This window comes from Telmatherina bonti (assembly GCF_933228915.1).
Source record: "Telmatherina bonti genome assembly, chromosome: 10".
Classification (NCBI taxonomy): Eukaryota; Metazoa; Chordata; class Actinopteri; order Atheriniformes; family Telmatherinidae; genus Telmatherina; species Telmatherina bonti.
The window spans coordinates 23801168-23820727 of NC_136628.1; the positions used below are offsets into that span (position 1 = coordinate 23801168).

General features: G+C 38.7%; 1 protein-coding gene across 2 annotated transcripts in view; it reads right to left on the minus strand.

The window, feature by feature from the left end:
* Positions 1–569: 569 nt before the first annotated feature.
* Positions 570–19560, minus strand: part of zbtb20 (zinc finger and BTB domain containing 20) — a 23717-nt gene continuing 4726 nt past the window's right edge. For both annotated transcript variants that reach the window (XM_079247730.1, XM_079247731.1), the window contains exons 2-4: positions 8020–8167; positions 5345–6865; positions 570–1220 (exon numbers count right to left, since the gene is read on the minus strand). In XM_079247730.1, the coding sequence (XP_079103856.1) occupies positions 685–1220; positions 5345–6845 (2037 nt within the window). In that variant the 5' untranslated portion in view covers positions 6846–6865; positions 8020–8167 and the 3' untranslated portion in view covers positions 570–684. The remainder of the gene's footprint in view (positions 1221–5344; positions 6866–8019; positions 8168–19560) is intronic.

The window sequence follows — 19560 nt, forward strand, 5'->3', positions numbered from 1 at the left end:
TTGTGACCATCAGTATTTTTAGAGGGAATATGTAGCCCAACCCCAGATGACTTTTTTTCAGTATTTTTCTGTTCTTTTTTTTTCTTTCTTTTTTGTTTTTTTTTTTGTTATTGTCATTGTAAATTATACCACAGTAAGCTTGGACATCTATAGTTTCCAAACTGGTCAGTATGGGTTCACAACTGCCATGATTTATGTTTCATGGCAATGTACATACACACACACACACACACACACACACACACACACACACACACACGCACGCACTAGAACAACAGACATATGCAAATACACAAATGATCAAACATATTTGCTCATTTATAGTCATTCAGACTTATCTACACTAAAGGTGTGTTTGTGTGTATGTGTTTCTTTCGTAGGCCTTTCGGTAGTGTTCAACACATAAATCAGTATTTTAGGAAAGCATACATTTAGAGGCCTGTAGTTAGGATCCATCCAGTAGATCAATATCAAACTACTAAGCCTTAAGGCCACCATCTTTTTTTTTCTTTTAGAATAACAGAAAAAAAAGACAGAAAAAAAAAACAAAACTTTTTTTTTTTGGGAAACTTAATGTGCCAGTGTCTATACTCATTACTCTTCATACCTCAGAATAAGAAAAGGAAAATCTAGTGCCATTTTGTATGTCATTCTTTTTTTTAAAACAAGTTCATTTATCTGTACTTATCCATCGGAGACATGCATTCGCATGTGGTCATTGAAGTGCTCCATTTGGTCAAACTTGGCAGGGCAGACGGAGCACACGTAGGTGGTCCCTTCTTGGCAGCTTGCTTCTGCAGCTACACCCACTCCTGTTCCTACCCCGGCCCCTACTCCAGCACCCCCACTTACTGGCATGGCGAGGGCCACCACTCCAGGTCCAGGCTCAGGAACAGCCATAGGCATGGGAATGGAAACTGGGCCCTGGGTAACTGCGCTCCCTGACAGCCCTGTGATGGCGCTGGCTGTGCTGTGTAGGGCCATGTGCCTCTCGAGCAGGGTCTTGTGTGAGAACTTCTTCTTGCAGATGTAGCACTCATAGGACTTCTCTCCACGGTGCAGCCGCATGTGGACGTTGAGAGAGCTCTTCTGGGTGAAACGCTTGTTGCAGATGCTGCACTGGTAGGCCCGAACCCCTGTGTGTGTCACCATATGTTTAATTAAGTAATCCTTAAGGGAGAACGAGCGCCAGCAGATGCTGCACTGATGAGGCTTCTCACCTGTACATACAAAAGAAAAAAGCATTCTAGGGTTAAATGACTGGAGAGGAAGAGCGCCTTGAGATAAAAAGGAAAAAGCCTAGCAGTTGTTTTCTATTTTTGGACAATGACATCTGAATGAATTATTGAAATCTTGTGATGTAACTGTTGCCATGTGTACATTTTTTTTTTCTCCATAAAATGAGGCTTGTGCAGGGCTCATTGCTGAATGGTAAATGTATGTCTCAGTTTCAGGAAAAAAAAATAGTCTCATATTTGCATCACTCCTGGGAAATTGTTATGAATCTTAACCTCCCCATTTGATTTCCACTTCTTTTTCTAAAGCTAATTTAGCTCCATCTGTTCATCGTGTAAACAGCCTGCCTGATGAGGGCATTTACTGAAATGTCAAAATCTGTGTGGTGCGGTCACTTTTAATGAAAGATTTCAGGATGCTTATGCTGCTGTGTGTAAATCAGCCCATGTCTGTTTATTAAAGACAAAAATGGAGCAAATTAGTAGGCTAGTTTGGAACTTAGTCAAGGCAAATTTAGATTTTTAATTCTTCTGAAACACAGCCAACAGGCTCTTGGTAGCACATAGACAATGTGGCAGGATCATCTGACTTCAACTTGTGTTGAAACATCAAGCGCCTCAAGCCAACAATGTTACTTTTCCAGTACAGGGACATACCTCAGGCTAGAATTATCTAAACCTGTGCTGGCCTCATCTTGGTGCTGCTTACAGTAAGCACTGCATTCTACAACAGTGTAAAGGAAAGATTTTTTATTATAGGTAGCCTAGTGCAGCTATGACAATGTAAAGACTGTTAAACCATATCAAAATTGTCTATTTAGAAAATTATACACGTTTCTTAATAGCAATCTGAACACCTACACTGATGCTAGTTTAATACAATTCCGAAACAAAATAATTTCTCATGATGTTACAAAAAGCTTAAGTGTTGATTTACGGGGTGGAAAATATAAACATTAATAAAATACAAAGATAAAGCTAGCGGGTAGAAAAAGAGTCTATTATTTCTCTAAATAGCAGGGGGAGAATTGAACCATGTGAGCTAATAAAGTCCTGCATGTCAGTTGTTTTCTGCTACTCTGAATGAATTAATGAGAAGCTTCCTGCTTTGATTTAACAAAGCCAATAATTGATACTATTGCTTTATTACTTTCCCCCTTCATCTGATCCAGAAGGCGGTCAGATTTCAGGGCCACATACACATCAGCAGAGTTGTGCCAGTGCATACAGAACACAGTGTAACAGGTATGACCATCCTGTTCAAACCAGCATATTTGTACCACAGTGAGTCATACCATTGAAAAGGTTTCTCTCTGTTGCTGACAGATTTTTGATTGCAGTAAATGGCACGTTTACTCTGCAGCACACTGCACTAAAATGAAGTTCACCATTTTTTAACATCTTTTGATTGTGCTGCAGCGAGCTGCTTTGTGGACATTTGTTATACTACAAGACACACTTTTCTTAATGACAGTCTCTTTCCTTACATTAGAACTAATGTGCCTTTCTTGAAACATTTAAGCAACTGTGATCTATCATTGGCTGCTGTGGAATGTTCATATCAGGTCTAGAAAACTGATCGATCCATGATTTTTCCTTTTTCAGTATATCATCACGCTGACTCGCACAAATTTGTAAGTAGCTGTCATATAACAAATGCTTCTGGCCATAAAATGGACTGTAATGAATAATGATGGCTGTTTGAGTAGGCCTTTTTTATGGAATCATCTAATTATATGATATTTAATCCTCTCTTTCTGTGATGATGATTTCCCCGGTATGTGATTGATAAGGCCGTCATAACATGGAAAAAGCAGCGCGCAGTAAAAAGATGTGTTGCATGAGAACTCTACTGACATTGTAAGTTCAATCCAAATTACAAGGATGCTAGGAAGCTGTGACCTAATGAATATAATTTGTAGGGCAGCTTTAATGAGGCTGGAATTAGGTTAATTAAGTAAATAAGTAATTTTTCTTGCATTATTTAATGAAAGAAATGTGATTGTTGTGGTTTGGGAAATCGTCATAAAATGTGAGCCTTTCACTCACTTCTGGTTTTACGTCCATGCTGCGCATAGTCTACAACACATTTAGAATTTAACATATCAACACATTAATCTATACTTGATTTATATGATTAGCTCAGTAAATCTAATACTAATAATCAGTTCTTTTTTTATCAACATAATGTGCTTTCCTTTTTAAATAAATAATTTGGATTTCTATCTCAACTAGATATTTCAAAATAAAGCTGTGTATTACACTGAGGTCATATGAGATAGAGATATTTACTCACACTATATGGGCATTTACTTATATGTCAACCAGGCAGCTAAAGGTCTGACCGAACCTGATTAAGTCTGTATGTTGTTTAGGAACTAGCACAGAAATGTAACATTTTGCATGTGCTTGACAATATGGCAGCTGCTAAACATTTGGATGCCCTGAGCACAATTGCTTTCTGGTTAGCCCTCATTTTAAAATCTGACAGCTATTACAAATTATGCTTATGCATTCTGGATTGTTTGGGGTTCATTTTTGATAAAAATCTGTCATTTTTAATGTTCATCGCTAATATCAACCCCCTGGCAGGCCTATCCATAAAATGCTAAGTGATGGAATAAAAACGGAATTATAAAATATGTGAAGAGAGATTTTCTTGCAAAAAAATTATACGATATCCTCTGACAGCCAAAGAAACTGCCAGAGTTAGAAAAAAAAGCCTAAATGAACAAAAAATGTCCACAGTGATGTATAGTATAATATTCTCTTTGTGCTGTCAAAGTATAGAAATCTAGATGTGACCCGAAGCTCACTGGCCCCAGAATCACAAAATCCCAGCACAGGACTGTAAGATGAGAAAATAAAATCCTGATAGGATAACAAAGTTAATTTTACATTAACAATGCTACCAAACATTAAAAAGATAAATAGAATACACATTAAATGACCACAATCCAATATATTAATAAAAACAAAAAAAGATAGATCTGTGCAATATTTAAGCATCTCTGTCTGTCAAACTGAGTCTGAAGCATACAGAAGCAACAGACCATCAGAAAACTGGTGGGTGAGGCAAGTTTTTAATTGTTTATGTTATTCATAATCAATGATAAAGAATAAATATAATAGTTTTGTATAGGTCTTTTTAGTTTAACAAAGTTCATATTGTAATGGACTGAGACAAACTACATGTAACTGTCACATTAAGATGGCCAACGTGCTCGCACAATCAGTTTTAGCAAAATCACCTCTCTTCATGTTTACTGTGTGTGGAAAGAGCATGCACAAAAAAAGGATGATGTTATAGCAGTTAGCAGCTAATAGCTGTGTTTGTTTGTTTTTGGCATTGTTCAGGCCCACAGCAATCTGTCCTTTCTTCTTAATAAATCACCAAGAATACTGGCTCACTTAACTTCAGAAGCCTGTAAAGGTATGCCATGATTATGATTATGATTAATTGTGAGCCTGTTTTTTTTTTTGGTGCCAGCCCCTAAAACTTAATGCCTTACGCACGGTGCATGATGTGCATGGTGGGAGCGCTGGTTCTGCGAGGGAATATACAAGGAAACTGGCTTTTTATAGTTACTGGACTTATATCTTTGGTATGCCAACTGTAAGACCCTGTGCATGCAACAATTAAGGATATGTTCTATCAAAGAAATGAACCTTTAGCCAGCCTTATTGTCTTCTACCTATTTCTTCTCTTCAACTCTGGTATTAAAGACATTATAACACCTAGAGGCACAGCTCAGTGCAGTAATGAAATATTATTATGGTAAAAGAAGCCTATTAATGCCAGTGTTTGTCACATTTAGGGTTATTATTGATTAAATAGTTAGTTTGGAATTGTGTAAATCCCATGTGTGGATGGTGGACGATTCCTACCCACTCTTTCAACAAATTGCATCAAGACAAGACTACAGTACAACAGTAAGCTAGTTGTATTTTGTGCAGTCTTTATGTAACTTAAATGCATCTCAAATGCAAAGCCTTCGTTAATCCTCAACATCTGACCAAAAGTATTTTAACAAGCCCAGCTATGACTTACATTATCTATGACTAAAACAGTTTTGTAACTAGATTTCAAATGACAAATGTTGACTTACCAGTATGGACAAACATGTGTTTGACGTAGTTCTGTTTTGCAGTAAAGGTCTTACTGCAGAGAGTGCATTCATAGGGCTTCTTTTCCCCCTGACCAATCCCTCCTGCAGCCTGTTGCTGTTGAGTTGATGCTTGCTGTACCGACATGGTGTTCGGGAATGATGGCATTGCAGGAGGCGGCACTGCAACAAACTGGGGCTGCTGTTGGCCAGAAAGGTAAAGGAAAGGCTTGTGGTCTCTAGTCGGCTGTGTAGGAAAGAGTGTGGGCAGGAAGGTGCTTCCAGCAGTGCCCATCACTTGGGAATTGCTGGTCACGGTGAGCGGCATCCTCAGATTGCTGGTGTGTGATTCTATCTGGCGCATGTACTGCGACATGGGACTGAGTTTGATTGAGTTTGGCAGGGGCTGCATTATGCTACTGTCACTAGTGCTGTGGGATGTGTCCCCATCCTCTGTCTTATGCACCTGCTCTGGGGATGAGTCATTGACCTCTATCTGCACTGGAGCTCCTTCGCCTTGCTGCATTTCTCCACCACCCTCTCGACTAAAGCCCGTCAGGTACGGCTGTTGCTCCATGGTGTCTGGCTCTGTACTGATGGAGGAGCTCACCCCTGAGTCAAAACTTTCAACCTTGGATTCACCCACGACACCCTCACTGTGGTCAATGTCATCTTGGCAGTCCCCCATTTCGTTGTAGCAGCTGTACTCGTCTTCGGCCTCCTGCTTTATGTGCATCCCTCCTGTATGTATGCGTACCGGTCGGGGTTGCTTGCGGCAGTGAGTAGACTCGGCTGTGGACATAAAGCGATCGACCTGCTGAGATCGTTCCTGGATACGGTTTATCCATGGCGGATCTTGAGATTGCTGGTCCTTCTGAGTATTCGAATCATAATTTGCTGACATAGGGTTGATGTAAAGGGGGCGCTCGCGGGTGCCGTTCTGCAGTGACAGGCCAGAGTAGGAGTACAGGGATGTGTATGCACGATCTACATTTTGCTGTGATGTTGCTTGCATATAACCTGACTCTGCATCACTGCTGGGCCCAGAGGTGCCAGACTCTGGCGTGCCACGGGGTGTTTCCTGACCAGAATCACCTGGTATAACAGGAAACCCTCCTGGACCCGCCAGACCCACATTCTGGGAAACGATGCGGGTGCACTCATCAATGACGGTCTTAATTTGAAGGATGCTGGCAGCAGTGAGAATCTGCAGAGCTTCTGACTGAGATACTCGCAGAATCCCACTGTACATGAAGTCAATCAGCTTCTGGATGGACTGAACTGAGACCACAGAGGGGATCTCAATGTCGCTGTAGCCCAAGAGCAGCTTGTCCTGAAAGAAGGGGCTTCCAGCAGCCAGCACGCACCGGTGAGCTCGCAGCATACTTCCATGGATCCGAACAGTCACGTCACAGAAGTGCCCACGGTTGCGCTGCTCATTGAGGGTCTCAAGTACAGAATTGCTGAAGTTGTGAAGATTGATGTTATGAATGCGTTCGGTCATCCCCTTGCAACTGATGTCACCTGCAAGTAGGGAGGAACACACCAGGCTGAAAAACCTCAACCAACGCAATGACTAACCAGCTGGATTTAATTACATTTTCAACCTTTTCCGATATACATGTGGTCATTTGATATATCAGTAGCAAAATATTTCTGCTCATATACAAACTAAAACACTACAATTGTGGCTATATGGATTACAAAACAAAACAAAACTTTCATGTAAAGAATTTAATGTTCAATTGTATATCCAGTCTGTTCAAATATATATAAAAAAATATTGCTGCTTATTGTTCTACAAAACAGTTCTCGAAGGACTGCTAAAACAATAGTAAGCGATGGTTGTTTCCTCAGTCTCGTCGAACAATAGAAGGAAGAGAATCTGAATTATTTTCTTTTCTCAAGCGGCTTTTTGCAACTTCTACTAGGACGATTAAAATGGTTCCCATTTAATTACTCCAAGTTTCTTTCATTTGGCATGTTTTCAGCAATTCCTCAAACCACCATTAGGTGGTGCACTGGGCTTGGAGGACAACAAGCTTCTTTGTCAGCCATGTGTTCACCGTGATGGTGCTTCCTAACTATCCTTGGAATACACTAAATGTGACCCAGCTGAGCAGAGTCGAAGATCACTTAAAATGTTTCTCTCCTCCGTGAGGTGAAAATGAATTTGAATCTAAATGAAAATGAGGTGGCAGGAAAGTGTGAAAATTGTAAATTTTTCTTAGAAGTGCTGCAAAAATTAAGTGTTTGAATTTAAAAAAAACCAAAAAAAACCCCAAAAAAAAAAAAACCCTTGGGTAATGATTATGGTTAAATAATTATTGGACACCTCCCTTAAAACAATCATTAAAAAAAAGGTTCATGCTCCATTTGATCTTGGAAACTTCTCCAAGGGATGCAGAAAATTTTCTTACACTTAATGTGTCAATGAATGAAACATTTAATTATGAATGTCTGGCAGCATGGAAAACATACTAGGAACCTCTAGAACACATTTATATTGCGTTTCTTGCAATTAAACCCTATTTGACAGTGATGGATTGGTTTATCCAGTGATGAAGAATTGAGCTCAAATTAGTACAAGAGCACATATTAAATTCTTATACAAGGTACGGTTACTTAAAGTTACTCTTGAGGATGAAAAATAAAAAGAGAAGCACTCAATTACTCACAGTTAGATGACGTTTTGTTACGAAGATGCTTGTGAGGCTGGTGATGAAGTGCGGGTCAAGCTTTAATTTGCTGGTGGAGATGGCTGATCAGAGGCCTGGTGCTAGGCAAGGCTGTCAGTCCTCTCAGTCCAAATCATGTGTTGCTCTGCTACAGTGTTTTGAGGGAAAAGAAAAGACAAAGACAAATCTTAATGCCACATACTGCCTCGTCGATATTGCCACTCCCTTAATGAACCCCGAGCCACAGTAACAGGAATATCTGCCACAGGCGTGCTGCAACAGATGTGTGAAGAGTTTTTACAGCAAGACGAATGGACGATTTGGTGATCACATGACTACAAATTTACAAATCAAGGCTGAAAATAATATTGCCGTTGGAGCTGGTTCTTTTTTCAACTGTTATCTGAGCTGCTGGACAAGAAAGCCACACCCTTACCAAGGAAATTTAGAACCTTTTTTTTTATCATGAATTTACACAAAGATGTTTTCTAAATATTTTAGAAGAGATCTCAGTGAAACCCACTGTATCTGTGTATGTGTACTTTAATGTTTTGCCATTAAAATCCCCAAATTAAGCCACAGAACCTCTCACACAAAGGTAAAGTAACATTGACTAGTTTTAATAATAGAGATGATTCAAAAATTGAATACACAAGGCATCCGTTGAATAATACAAGAAAGGCATTCACCAACATAAAGCATGTGATGTGCTGGTTTGGTGACACTTGAAAAGCCAGGCACAGTTACTCTTACATTTTACAAACACATTAGTATGTAAAAGTAACCAAATTAAAGTCACATACTTATGTTATCATTTAGAGTTGGGAAATCTTAAAAAATGTATTGTAACAATGCAAAAATGGCTTTTTAAACACATTCCCTTTTATAAGTCTTATTAGAATGAAAAAAAAACCCCTTGAAATCAGGCAAACATTTATTGTTATTGTGAGTACAGAACATTTTCAAGGTTTGATATAACTTTTGAATATTTTTAGGATGGGAATTCACTAAAAGATATTTAGTAGCAGTACTGATTGCTACAGGACGAACATCAAGTGCTCTCTGCAAATTGCCAGTTACAACGCTAAGCTGCTGAATGGCCAAAATGCGGTCAGTATTTGACAAGACCTGGACATTAAGTATGGAGAGATTTTTTTTTTTTTTACAGCTCTCAAGAACTCATGAAGAGTCCAAAAAAAAAAAGGCACATACACACACACTTTGGGACACTGAGGCAAAATCCACTGAAAAATACAGTGAGATTTTAAACAAGCGACCTCTATCTTGTCTCCACACACTATTGGTGCGGAGAAGGATCTCTTTCTGAATGCATTCTCTTCTGATTATCTGTGCCAAGGTAATAGATACATCTTAGACAATAGCTGTGCCTCAAACTTGAAGATTTTATCTTTATTCAGATGCAAAGAAGCACAGGCTTTGAAAAAAAAAGAGTTAAGGTGTTATTGAAACTCCTGTTTTCACTGTCTTCTTTAGGTTCGCCAGCCCCAGTTTGAGAAGTACTGCGGAGACTGAGATGTATGTTTGTCATCTACAACACATTTGATGAATGGACATGCTTAGCAGCAGAGGGTGGTCACTAGACGCGGAGACTAACCATTCAGTGACGCACACGGTCACACACTCAATTCTTTTTTTTTTTTTTTTTTTTTAGAAAAAGTGCGTCTAACACCTTCACCCCGAAACAAAACTTTAAACCCCTTACTTTGTATTAGCAATAAATCTAGAATGAATTTATCCAGCGGAATAGGCACACTGACAAAGCCTGGACACCAAACATAAGCCTTGTTCTTGTTTCTAGCCCACATGCTAACCAACTATAGGTGTAACCCTTCCCTTAACTTCACCGCTACTAGGGAAATAATTATGAAAAGAGTTCACCAAAATGAAACCAAGGCAAAAGCCATTTTTCAAAATCTTGTGTTTTATCATGCTTTACACACATGTGCTTGAATCCATTAGAATGGAAAATATTTGACCTTTTTTTTTCTTTTTCAGCAGGGGTTAGCGTAAGATGCAACTGTATCCTCCTGCCACGGGCCTTTTTTGGTGTCTACTTTTAGACAATGCAAACCTATGTATATGTTCCCTCTCCCATCTAGACATGTAAATCCACCTGCCGGAGGGGTAAAGTGAGGTGAATGCTCGCAACAAAGGAGTAGACCAAAGGAAGCCGACTCCCGTTACCCAGACGCCACTCACAACCGTGATTCCATTTTAGCCGTGACACAGTGGGTGAGCAGCAGCCAGCGCCTACCTGCCGTGAATTCTAATCAGCCCAGGGGTCTGCCCCCCCCCCCCCCCCCCCCCCCCCCCACCCCCACCACACCGTACCCTGCCTTGGACTAAAGGGGCTGATGATCCTTCAAAATTAATTAGATCCTCGTAGGAGGCGGCCATTTTCTCTCACTTGCTAATACTCCCGAAAAAAAAAAATTTAATTTATGAATCAAACTACATTTTGCGTGTGTACCCACACCCCGTCCACCCCCCCTCACCCCAGCCGCCATATTGATTTCTTGTATGTGTCTACCTGTTTCCTGTTTCATCACATTGAGGCTCTCTGTCTTTTCCTCCATATATCCATCTGTCCATCTGTGTACCTCCTCCTCCCTTCTTAAAAAACCTTCCCACCACCACTCCCCTCCCTCACCCCACCCCATGCCTCTCAGGCTGCATCTATGCTCCCAGCTCTGTGTCTGCCTCTATGGAGTTTACTGTCAATAAATCCCCAGAGGTCAGTTTGTCTGCTGGAAATCAGACACAATGCTTCAGACCGCCAATGCAATGCATGCCTCGCTGCTGCCGCCACAACAAAGACAGAGGAGGGGTGGAGAAGGAGGAGGAAGAAGAGGTGTGTGTGTGTGTGTGTGTGTGTGTGTGTGTGTGTGTGGTGCGAAAGGGGGGTTAAAAAAGAAAAAAAAAAAGAAGGAAATTAAGACAGGGAGATGAGGCTTGCAGCTTCACCAGCCAGACTCCAGGTTAATCAGCTGCCTGCATTAGGTGACAAGCTCCTGAAATACACTGCATCGAATTGGACATTAGTTAATCAAGAGGGTGGGTGGGGGGGTTAAAATGGTGAGGAAGGGGGATGGGGTTGGGAAGAGAGGGAAGAGACACAAGAGGCACGGTTATGAAAGGAGCAGTATCAGCCATGTGAATAATGTACATCTTGAATATGCAAATAATGCTTACAACACACACTACAAGCATACATTCAAGGCCCCTGGTACATTTAAATCTGGAGACAAAAGGGCCACAGGGCATTATGAAAAGCTCATGTCCATGCTTGCGCATACAGCCTCTTACCGAATCTGATTCAGATTTGCACATCAACAGTGCTTTGTGTTGCACCTTATTAGCAGAAAGTTTGTTTGAAACCTCCACTACGGATCAATCCCAGCTATGTAAATTGTAATAATTAATTCCTCAAACAAAAATAAACATAAATTATGCTTTAATAATTTTGAAAGGGATTCAGTTTATCATATAAATGTGGAGCAAGGACATGTTTGGTTTTTTTTTTCTTTTACAGAAATAAACCTCTGATGAAGTGCAGGTCTGACGAGATAACTGATGGTGTGTTTTGATAACATATATTTAAATTCGGCAAAAAAAAAAAACAAAGTGCACATACACAACTGATCATCCCAAACTTTTATGAAAAAGAAATAGAAAAAGAAGCGTAATTAAATATTATCCATTGCTTTTGTACGGTCGTTCCTTTCCATCTATACAGTTAAAAAATGATTAAAAATCATTCATCTCTGCCTTACAAAGTTGTTGATTAAATCTGAGTAATTCAGAGCAGCGTGTCCCTTATTACTACCTTAGAGTGTTTCTCTATAACATTGTGAAGCACTTAACATGTACGTAATGCATCCAACTCACATACACTACAGGAAAAGCTGAGGCAAAAACATTAGAGTCTCAAGATTTAATTGATTTGTCTTTTTAGAAGCCACTGAAATCCATCAGCAAGCACACGTAGGCTGTTGACAAGCAGAGCCAAGATTTTCACGCAACATTTTTTTTCATTTGGTATTCCTCCCTTGGCTGAAATCTTAGGGTACATGCAGGATACCAGTTTTTAGTGTTTCGATATGTAAATTTACAGTAATAAAAACATGCACGAAATGCATTTAATAAAGATATCAACCCCAGCATGACCTGTGTCTGAACTTTCATCTGGCTCTTCACCTATAGAGAACATAGGGTCAGTAATCCTTTCTTCACAACTTAACTTGAAAACATGCAAACACAATAAAATTAAATTTAACTGATTCACTCAAACACTTTCACAAATGCGCTCCTATTTGGTCAAAGCGTCATGGAGTAATTACACCAGAGTAATGTTAAGACCACTGCTTGGTTAAATTTGCTTGAATAACCACATTATGCATTTCTGTGCATCACTGGAACATCCGTTAACTCCTTATAGACCCTAAATTTAATCTAACTGTTCACGATTAGTTCCACTGCCAATAAAATGTCTCAAATAGCACAGCAGATTCATTTGTCAAGACATCCAGTCCAACAGAAAGCCACTCAATGTGACAGGATGTGCGGCTTTCAAATAAATTTCTCAAGCACACAAATAACAATAAACACAGCAATACCATTACGCAAGTTGAGGACAGTTAAAAGTATCTTTTGACAGGACAGCTTGTTCCACTTCGTCATTTCTGGCAAGAACACACCCACCACCACCCGTTATCCATAGCTGATCCATTGTGCTTGTACAGATGGGAGGATAATCTACTTCTAATATACTTTTTTTCAGGCCAAAGTCCACACAAACACTCAGGAATTAGTGCTATCAGTAAAATTTTCTGTTATGTATTTAGTTATGTGTCCTTAAAGACAAGGATACTCAATTCGGTCCTAAGAGGGCCGCAATCTTCCAGGTTTTTAGTGTGTCCCTATACCTTAAAACACCTGCCTCGTATTAAATGGATCCAGCAGCCTATGGAGTTCTGCAAAATGATTCATAAATTTTATTCAGGTGTGTTAAAGCAGGAAGACATTGCAGGACTGTTGCCATCATAGGACTGAACTGAGCAACCCTACTGTAGGAGAGTCACTGTTGGCATACGGCCATTGAAATTAAAGACTGTGCGTCACTCTGGTAATGGAACAGAAGCCTTTGAAAATATCAGAGAATTTGCAAATGGTTCTGCTTTTGTTAATGAGCATTTGACCAAAAAGAACCATCTGACTACTCATATGATAGTCTCCAAAACACCTCTTACCCTCGAAGCAGATAATGCTAAATTCAAGAGTTATCATTTAGGCACAAGAGTCCACAGCAACTGCCTCTCTACAGCTACTACACAAGTCAAGGGCATTTAGCCTCTCCAAAAAAAAAAAAAGGACCTTGTAGCCCATTAAGAGATCTTCATGAACCTACACAGATGCTTATATAGGGCTTCTCAGTCCATAACTAGCTAGCCCATTAATGAGTAGTTTATTTATATAGTTTGGGGAAAAAAAAGTGACAAAAGATTTTCACAAGCCTATATGTATGAATGAACAACATAGTAATTCTCAACAAGTGAACCGCAGTAGAGGAGCTGGAGCACTTTTATATCTTCCATAGAAAACTAAGCTTACTGTCCTTGAAAAACACACCAGCAGAAAAGATGCTTTGTACTAATTGAAAAGAAGAAAGAGAGAGATTGAGTAAAGCGCATGCTCTTCTTGCACTGTGGCAGCTGACACGAACTATGAGTGTTTAAGTTAAGTGGATACTATATTTGTCAATGACGCGATTCAACAGCAAGAAGATACATTATTGTATGTTTATTCTGAGTTCAGGAAAGTGAAAAAAGAAAACCTCATGCTAACAAGTGTTCGAGCCACATGTCATATATGACACATTTAGTGTCAATAGAGATGTGGTTCTCTCTCTTTGTCTCAAAAACACTCACAAATACAAACGTGTTCAAACGGACATGTCTTAGACAAATGAACCATTTTCTGTTTGTTTTCTAGGATAAAACTTTAAAACAAAACATACCATGTCAATTCTATTCTGACCATAGAATCTGACAATTTACCCATTATTTCCCACTTTATGTAAATATAACTGTGGGCAGACTAAGAGGTTCTGGACCATGTGTTTCACCAGCAGCTGCACGAGGGTGCACGAGCTGGTGGATCCTCGTTCAGCTGCTGGCACGTAGCTGAACTTTCACAAATACACAAGGGTGCTTGAAGCAGCTCAGCCCAACCCTGCAGTTTTAGTTGCTGTCTGCGCTTCAAGGTTTCGCTTGAAGCCTGCCTTACAGAGTTTTGCAGCTTGAATGTTTGCTATTTAAAAGTATTCATCAGGCTATAAAAATGACATGCTGCAAACTTGTTCAATGACTGAATGCTAGCGGGGGGGGGGGCTGAGGGAACAGAGAGAATGGACATTGCAAAAAGGTTTTATGGTGTAAAGCATTTATTCAGCCTGTAGTTGCAGTAACAATACAAATTCCATCTTGCAGAGATAAAATAGCTCATTATTTAGGTGAACTAACAATATCTTCAGCATACCATTACAAATTTTCCTCAGCATGTCAGATTTGAACCCCAAAGAACTTAATGAAAACACTTTTGTTTATTTTGAGCCCTATGGATACTAGCGCTGTTTAGTGTATTTATAGTTTGTCAAGCTGTTGTGTAGTAAATACAGATTATATATGTCTCCTCAGCTCATTTGACATATGACCCATCTAAAAATGTAATGCTGACACACTGAAACCTAGCCGACCACAAGAGTACCCTATACAGACTATCACCAAGTGCTGGCCAGTGGTCTGCCTGCTGACTGGGTAATATGAGTCAGATCTAACGAATTTCACAAAAGTTGACACAAAGGTAAGGTTTTCTGTTAATCCAACAAGACGGGGAAATCTAACCACATTGGGAAACTTTATCCATACAATACTGTGTTGCAAGACAAACTTAAGCAAGCCAGCTACAGTTTCATAAGAAGCTAGAAAAAGGCCAGAAAAAGATCTCTCCCCTTTTAGTGCTTTATCAGTTTTACTGTTGTAAAGACAAAGCCAAAGGAGTCTAGAGAGAATCTTAAAAAAAATGTGCTGAGGGAAATGTCTGTGTGCCACACTCAATATGCAGATAAGTCATTAGTGCCGTAAAAATCGGGTTTTATTAAAGACAATAAGGTCATTCATCCCAAGAGAGTGTCAGTCCTCATGGGACGTTTGTGACATAAAAAATAACTATACTGAAAGGCTACTGCAGGACACATACTAATACTCAATGAATACACCTTAGAAAAAAAGAACGATTAAAATTAAATAAGTGTGAAGACTCAAAACTATGACAAAGCACTGCTTATAATCTTCACAAGTCAGTTACCAAACCAGCCCGTGTGCCTTTTCCAACATTTCCAACAAAGATAACTAAGCACACACTGTTTTCAGCTATATTTCTTACATATTTCTATATTTCTTACAGTTGTTTGCTAAAATAGTTTTTTGTTTTTTTGTGGTTGCTTTTGTTTCATTACGAAACATTCAGTTTAACACGTGTTTTGCAGAAAGAGTTACTCTGTTGCATCAACCAGGTACAAAAAGCTACAAAAAAAAAGCCCCTGGATCCACCAGTTAGTATGGTTTTGCTAGTAATATTACATGTTTAATGTGGGCATATCACCAGTTATCATTCTTAAACTGGATGAAATGACATCTGAGTGCCAAATTAAGAATTTCCATGTGTTTCTCATGGAGGCAGTTTTTCTCTTGCTCTCTCTTTCTTGGCCAAGTTGTGTTGATTTTTAAAAATCCTCCTTTTCCTTTCACTAACTAGAATTTTTATGCATGTATTGACCAATAGTTTTAATCACAGCTACAGCAAATAGAACCCCTAAATTCTGTCATGGATGTTATGGTTAGGTGCAGGTTTGTATTGATATTATCATTACTATTTACCTAATTATTTAAAAGTGCACAAAGGAATTCTTTTATACACTTATAATTTCACCACGTAGAAAAAAAAAGCTTTGCATATTCCTAAAAACAATAAATAATCAAAGTATATCATGATATCATGATCTCACTTGCACCAGCTGTTCACTGTAACCATAAACAATACGAGATGTTTGTCCATTTACTATCAACACAATTCATACAATGATCTGTAAATGTTACTGTTTAGGCTGTCCTCTGATCTGTTCTGTGAACAGACAGTACAGTCACCTCATAAAGTGGAGCGATAACATAGCCACCTACCAGCTCCGTTTATGATAATCAGCTGGCCCTTTGGCCTTGCTAATGCCCATGATTTGCTGGTCAGTGCGGTGTGTTGAATGGAGCAGAATTATTATCTTTTATGGTAACAATCTATGGTTCGTAAGCCCCAGAGTGTAACCTAAGCCGATCAGCTGTTTCTGCTAACATTACAATAAAAATCATGCCACATAGCTGGGAGTATTTTCAGAAGGTCATACCATAAACGTGATACTTCTAAATCATTTGTACTGTCATGGTTAGACGAAAAGGCTTAGGAAGGTTTATGCTTTATTTTGATGTAGATTTTTTTCAGTCATCTTTACTGTGAAGTAGGATTAGTGTTGAGTAAACCTACGTTCAATATATACATTTAACAGCAGACTCATGTTACCATAGTGAGTTTCTTTCTCTTTTTGTGTTAGCCGAGTGACCTGCCTTCCTCTAAATGCATGTCGGGATACGCTGGACTGACTCTGAAAAGAAGTAAGAATGGGGGGAAAAAAATTCTGTGTGAATAAATGAAGGATGAGACATTAACCAGCGGCAAAACCTGCCACAGTCAAAGTCTATCTAGATTTAGTCTAAGATGGATTTATTAATGCATTTGTAGAAATTAAAAAGAAAAGGGAAACCAGTCTTGTTGGTAGTTTACATAAAAACTGTCACACTTTCCTCAGAGTTCTCACAGTGAGAAACAGTGTGGCACCTCAGCCATAACTGATGGCTATTATTCTGCTGTTACAAGCACTTAAACATGGCATGGATGTCAACACATGGACTGCAACTGGGCAGAAAATATAATGCAGGTGATATTAGAGCCACTACAATGATCTCACTGTTTCTTTTTCATAATTACCAATAAATGTCAAAGCTATTGCGAAACAGCAGCTTTGAAAAGCTGAACATTTGCCTTGGCATTTGTTTGTTGTTGAGCAGGTTAGGAATGCTTTTCTTCTGCCACTTGGGCCAACTGCCGTAAATCACAACCACATTAGGACAATAGGAGATTTCTGCTCCTTTCCTAGTAATTAAAACAGCAAACTCTGGGAAAACTAATAATCACTCTAATCTTGTTGGTTATAGCGAAGCTTCTTTAATCAAAGTCATTTTCAGACCATTAAATGACGTATCAGAGAAGACATTTCTGTCACGTTCAAAAAATCTTTTTTCTTTTTTTTCTACAAAGCTGCAACACAAATACTATTGTGTAAATAATTTCCTAAGAGTTCACCGACTGCACCATGAGCTCCACGGAGAGAGAATGTGCGTAATCTTAACTTTTTGGCTGCTAGGAATGCTGTTTACTGTCAACTTTTCTGATGCCAGGGTAGAAGCCGAGTATTCGCAGCACATTCTGTCTCTCTTTAAAAACATTACTAACTAATCTGATTCTTTTCTGATACCTTAAACTGTCTTGACTTTCCCTTTAATTTACCCGTCAGCTCAGCAGTGATCTCACCCTCACTTGTAGAAAACCATATGGGCAGCAGGGTTAGCTGAGGACACACATGCACCCTGGCAAACATACAACCTTGCTATGAGAATCCAGGATACATTTTTCGAGCACCTACACACGTACATGTGTTTACAAAGGAAAAATACAGGTTCTGTCAAACAGTACCATGACCCTTTTAAGACCTTTTGTGTAATTTTAAAGTTTTAACAATCTAAATAAATACAGAGGAAAAACTGCTTTCGTTTTTTCTTCAGTTTAAGTTGTTGCATGACCTGAATTGTAACTAAATCAACATCATACATGTAAAGAAGCAAAAATTAACAATCTGTGAGCAATTTCATCAAAGGTCATTTGACTGCACCCATTGTCATTGTACTGTATACGTAGAACCAAACAATAGGAGTATAAATATCACAGCACAACTTAAATTTAATTTTAAAATGTTAAAAATATATGTTACACATGATCAAACATTACAGTTATGCATGATAATGATCCGATGCATATGTAAGGTATGTATATGAGTATCATATGCAAGCATGTGTCATATGCAAACATATAATCAGTCCTGCTGCTTCACCAAAAGAATACACAAGTATTAAAATGCGACAAATCAGGCTTATACTGATGCAGGTTTGTGCTGACCTGTTGCCTGTGGGATGATAAGTTTACATATTTTTAAAGTATTAAACTATCAATTCTATAAAAGGTCCAGAGTCAACCATTATACTATGTGAGAACTAATGATAGTAACAGTGTTTCATAAGACTCCATAAGGTTTTATAACTGAACAAAAGCTTCCTGACAACTGCCTGGCACATTCACAAATACTTATTCACTCTCAATGTGTGCTTTCATTACGCATTCCTGTGATACTTGCAGGCAGAGAAGATTCCAAAACAAAAATCCTTTGAAAACTAAAAAAAAACATGCCATGAAGTTTGTCAGTTTCTACTTGCTGCATGATCTGAAGGTTACAGTTGCAAATTCAAGTTTGTTTTTTTTTTGTTTTTTTTTTCTTTTCTAAAGAGTCTTTTTCATGGCAAGCATTTTAGATACCGGGTGCCAATTAATTACAAGAAGGAACTTTTTTAAAAATTTGTTCTCAATCAACTGAAAAGATAAAAATTCAGCCGAAATAAAGCTATCACACAAGCCCACTTTAAGCAGTATGAATGGATAATAACCTTAGTATAAATCCAACATGTTTTTCATCTGAGCTTGGCTACATCAATAAACAAAATACATTTCCCCCTCCCTTATGCAAAGCACTTTATGTTCTATCTTTGCTTGATGGCTGAAGGGAAAATCATTCTCTGTAACTCATTGTAATACTGTTTTTGTGTTGCATAATCCAACAAAATTACAAAGAGCTGCCTATATAGACAGTCAATAGGTTTTATGACTGTGTGATCTGTGATATTTTGTAATTGAAAAAAAAAATTACAAAATATAAAGAAAAGCATATTATGTGTGGAAAAGGTGGTTTGTGGGGAGAAGGATCCAAGCCAGTAATCCAGGAGGTAGCTAGCATGCCAATAATTCCCCATTTGCAAAATATATTTTAGCAATTGAGCAAGGCAGACAGGGCTGACTAAGAGACACACATGTAAATTTTACTGTGATCAACAAGATATAAAAAAATAAATGTCATGTCTAAAAATGATTTTTTTTTTCAACTTGCTAATGGGTATTTGTGAAGTTGCATATAAATATTCATCGGATGCTTGAGTTTTCTTTGTTGTTCGTTTTTAGGTTGCCACGGTGATAAAAATCCAATGTAGTATTAACCCATTTGAACCTGTGAGAGCAGAAAATGTGCCTCGA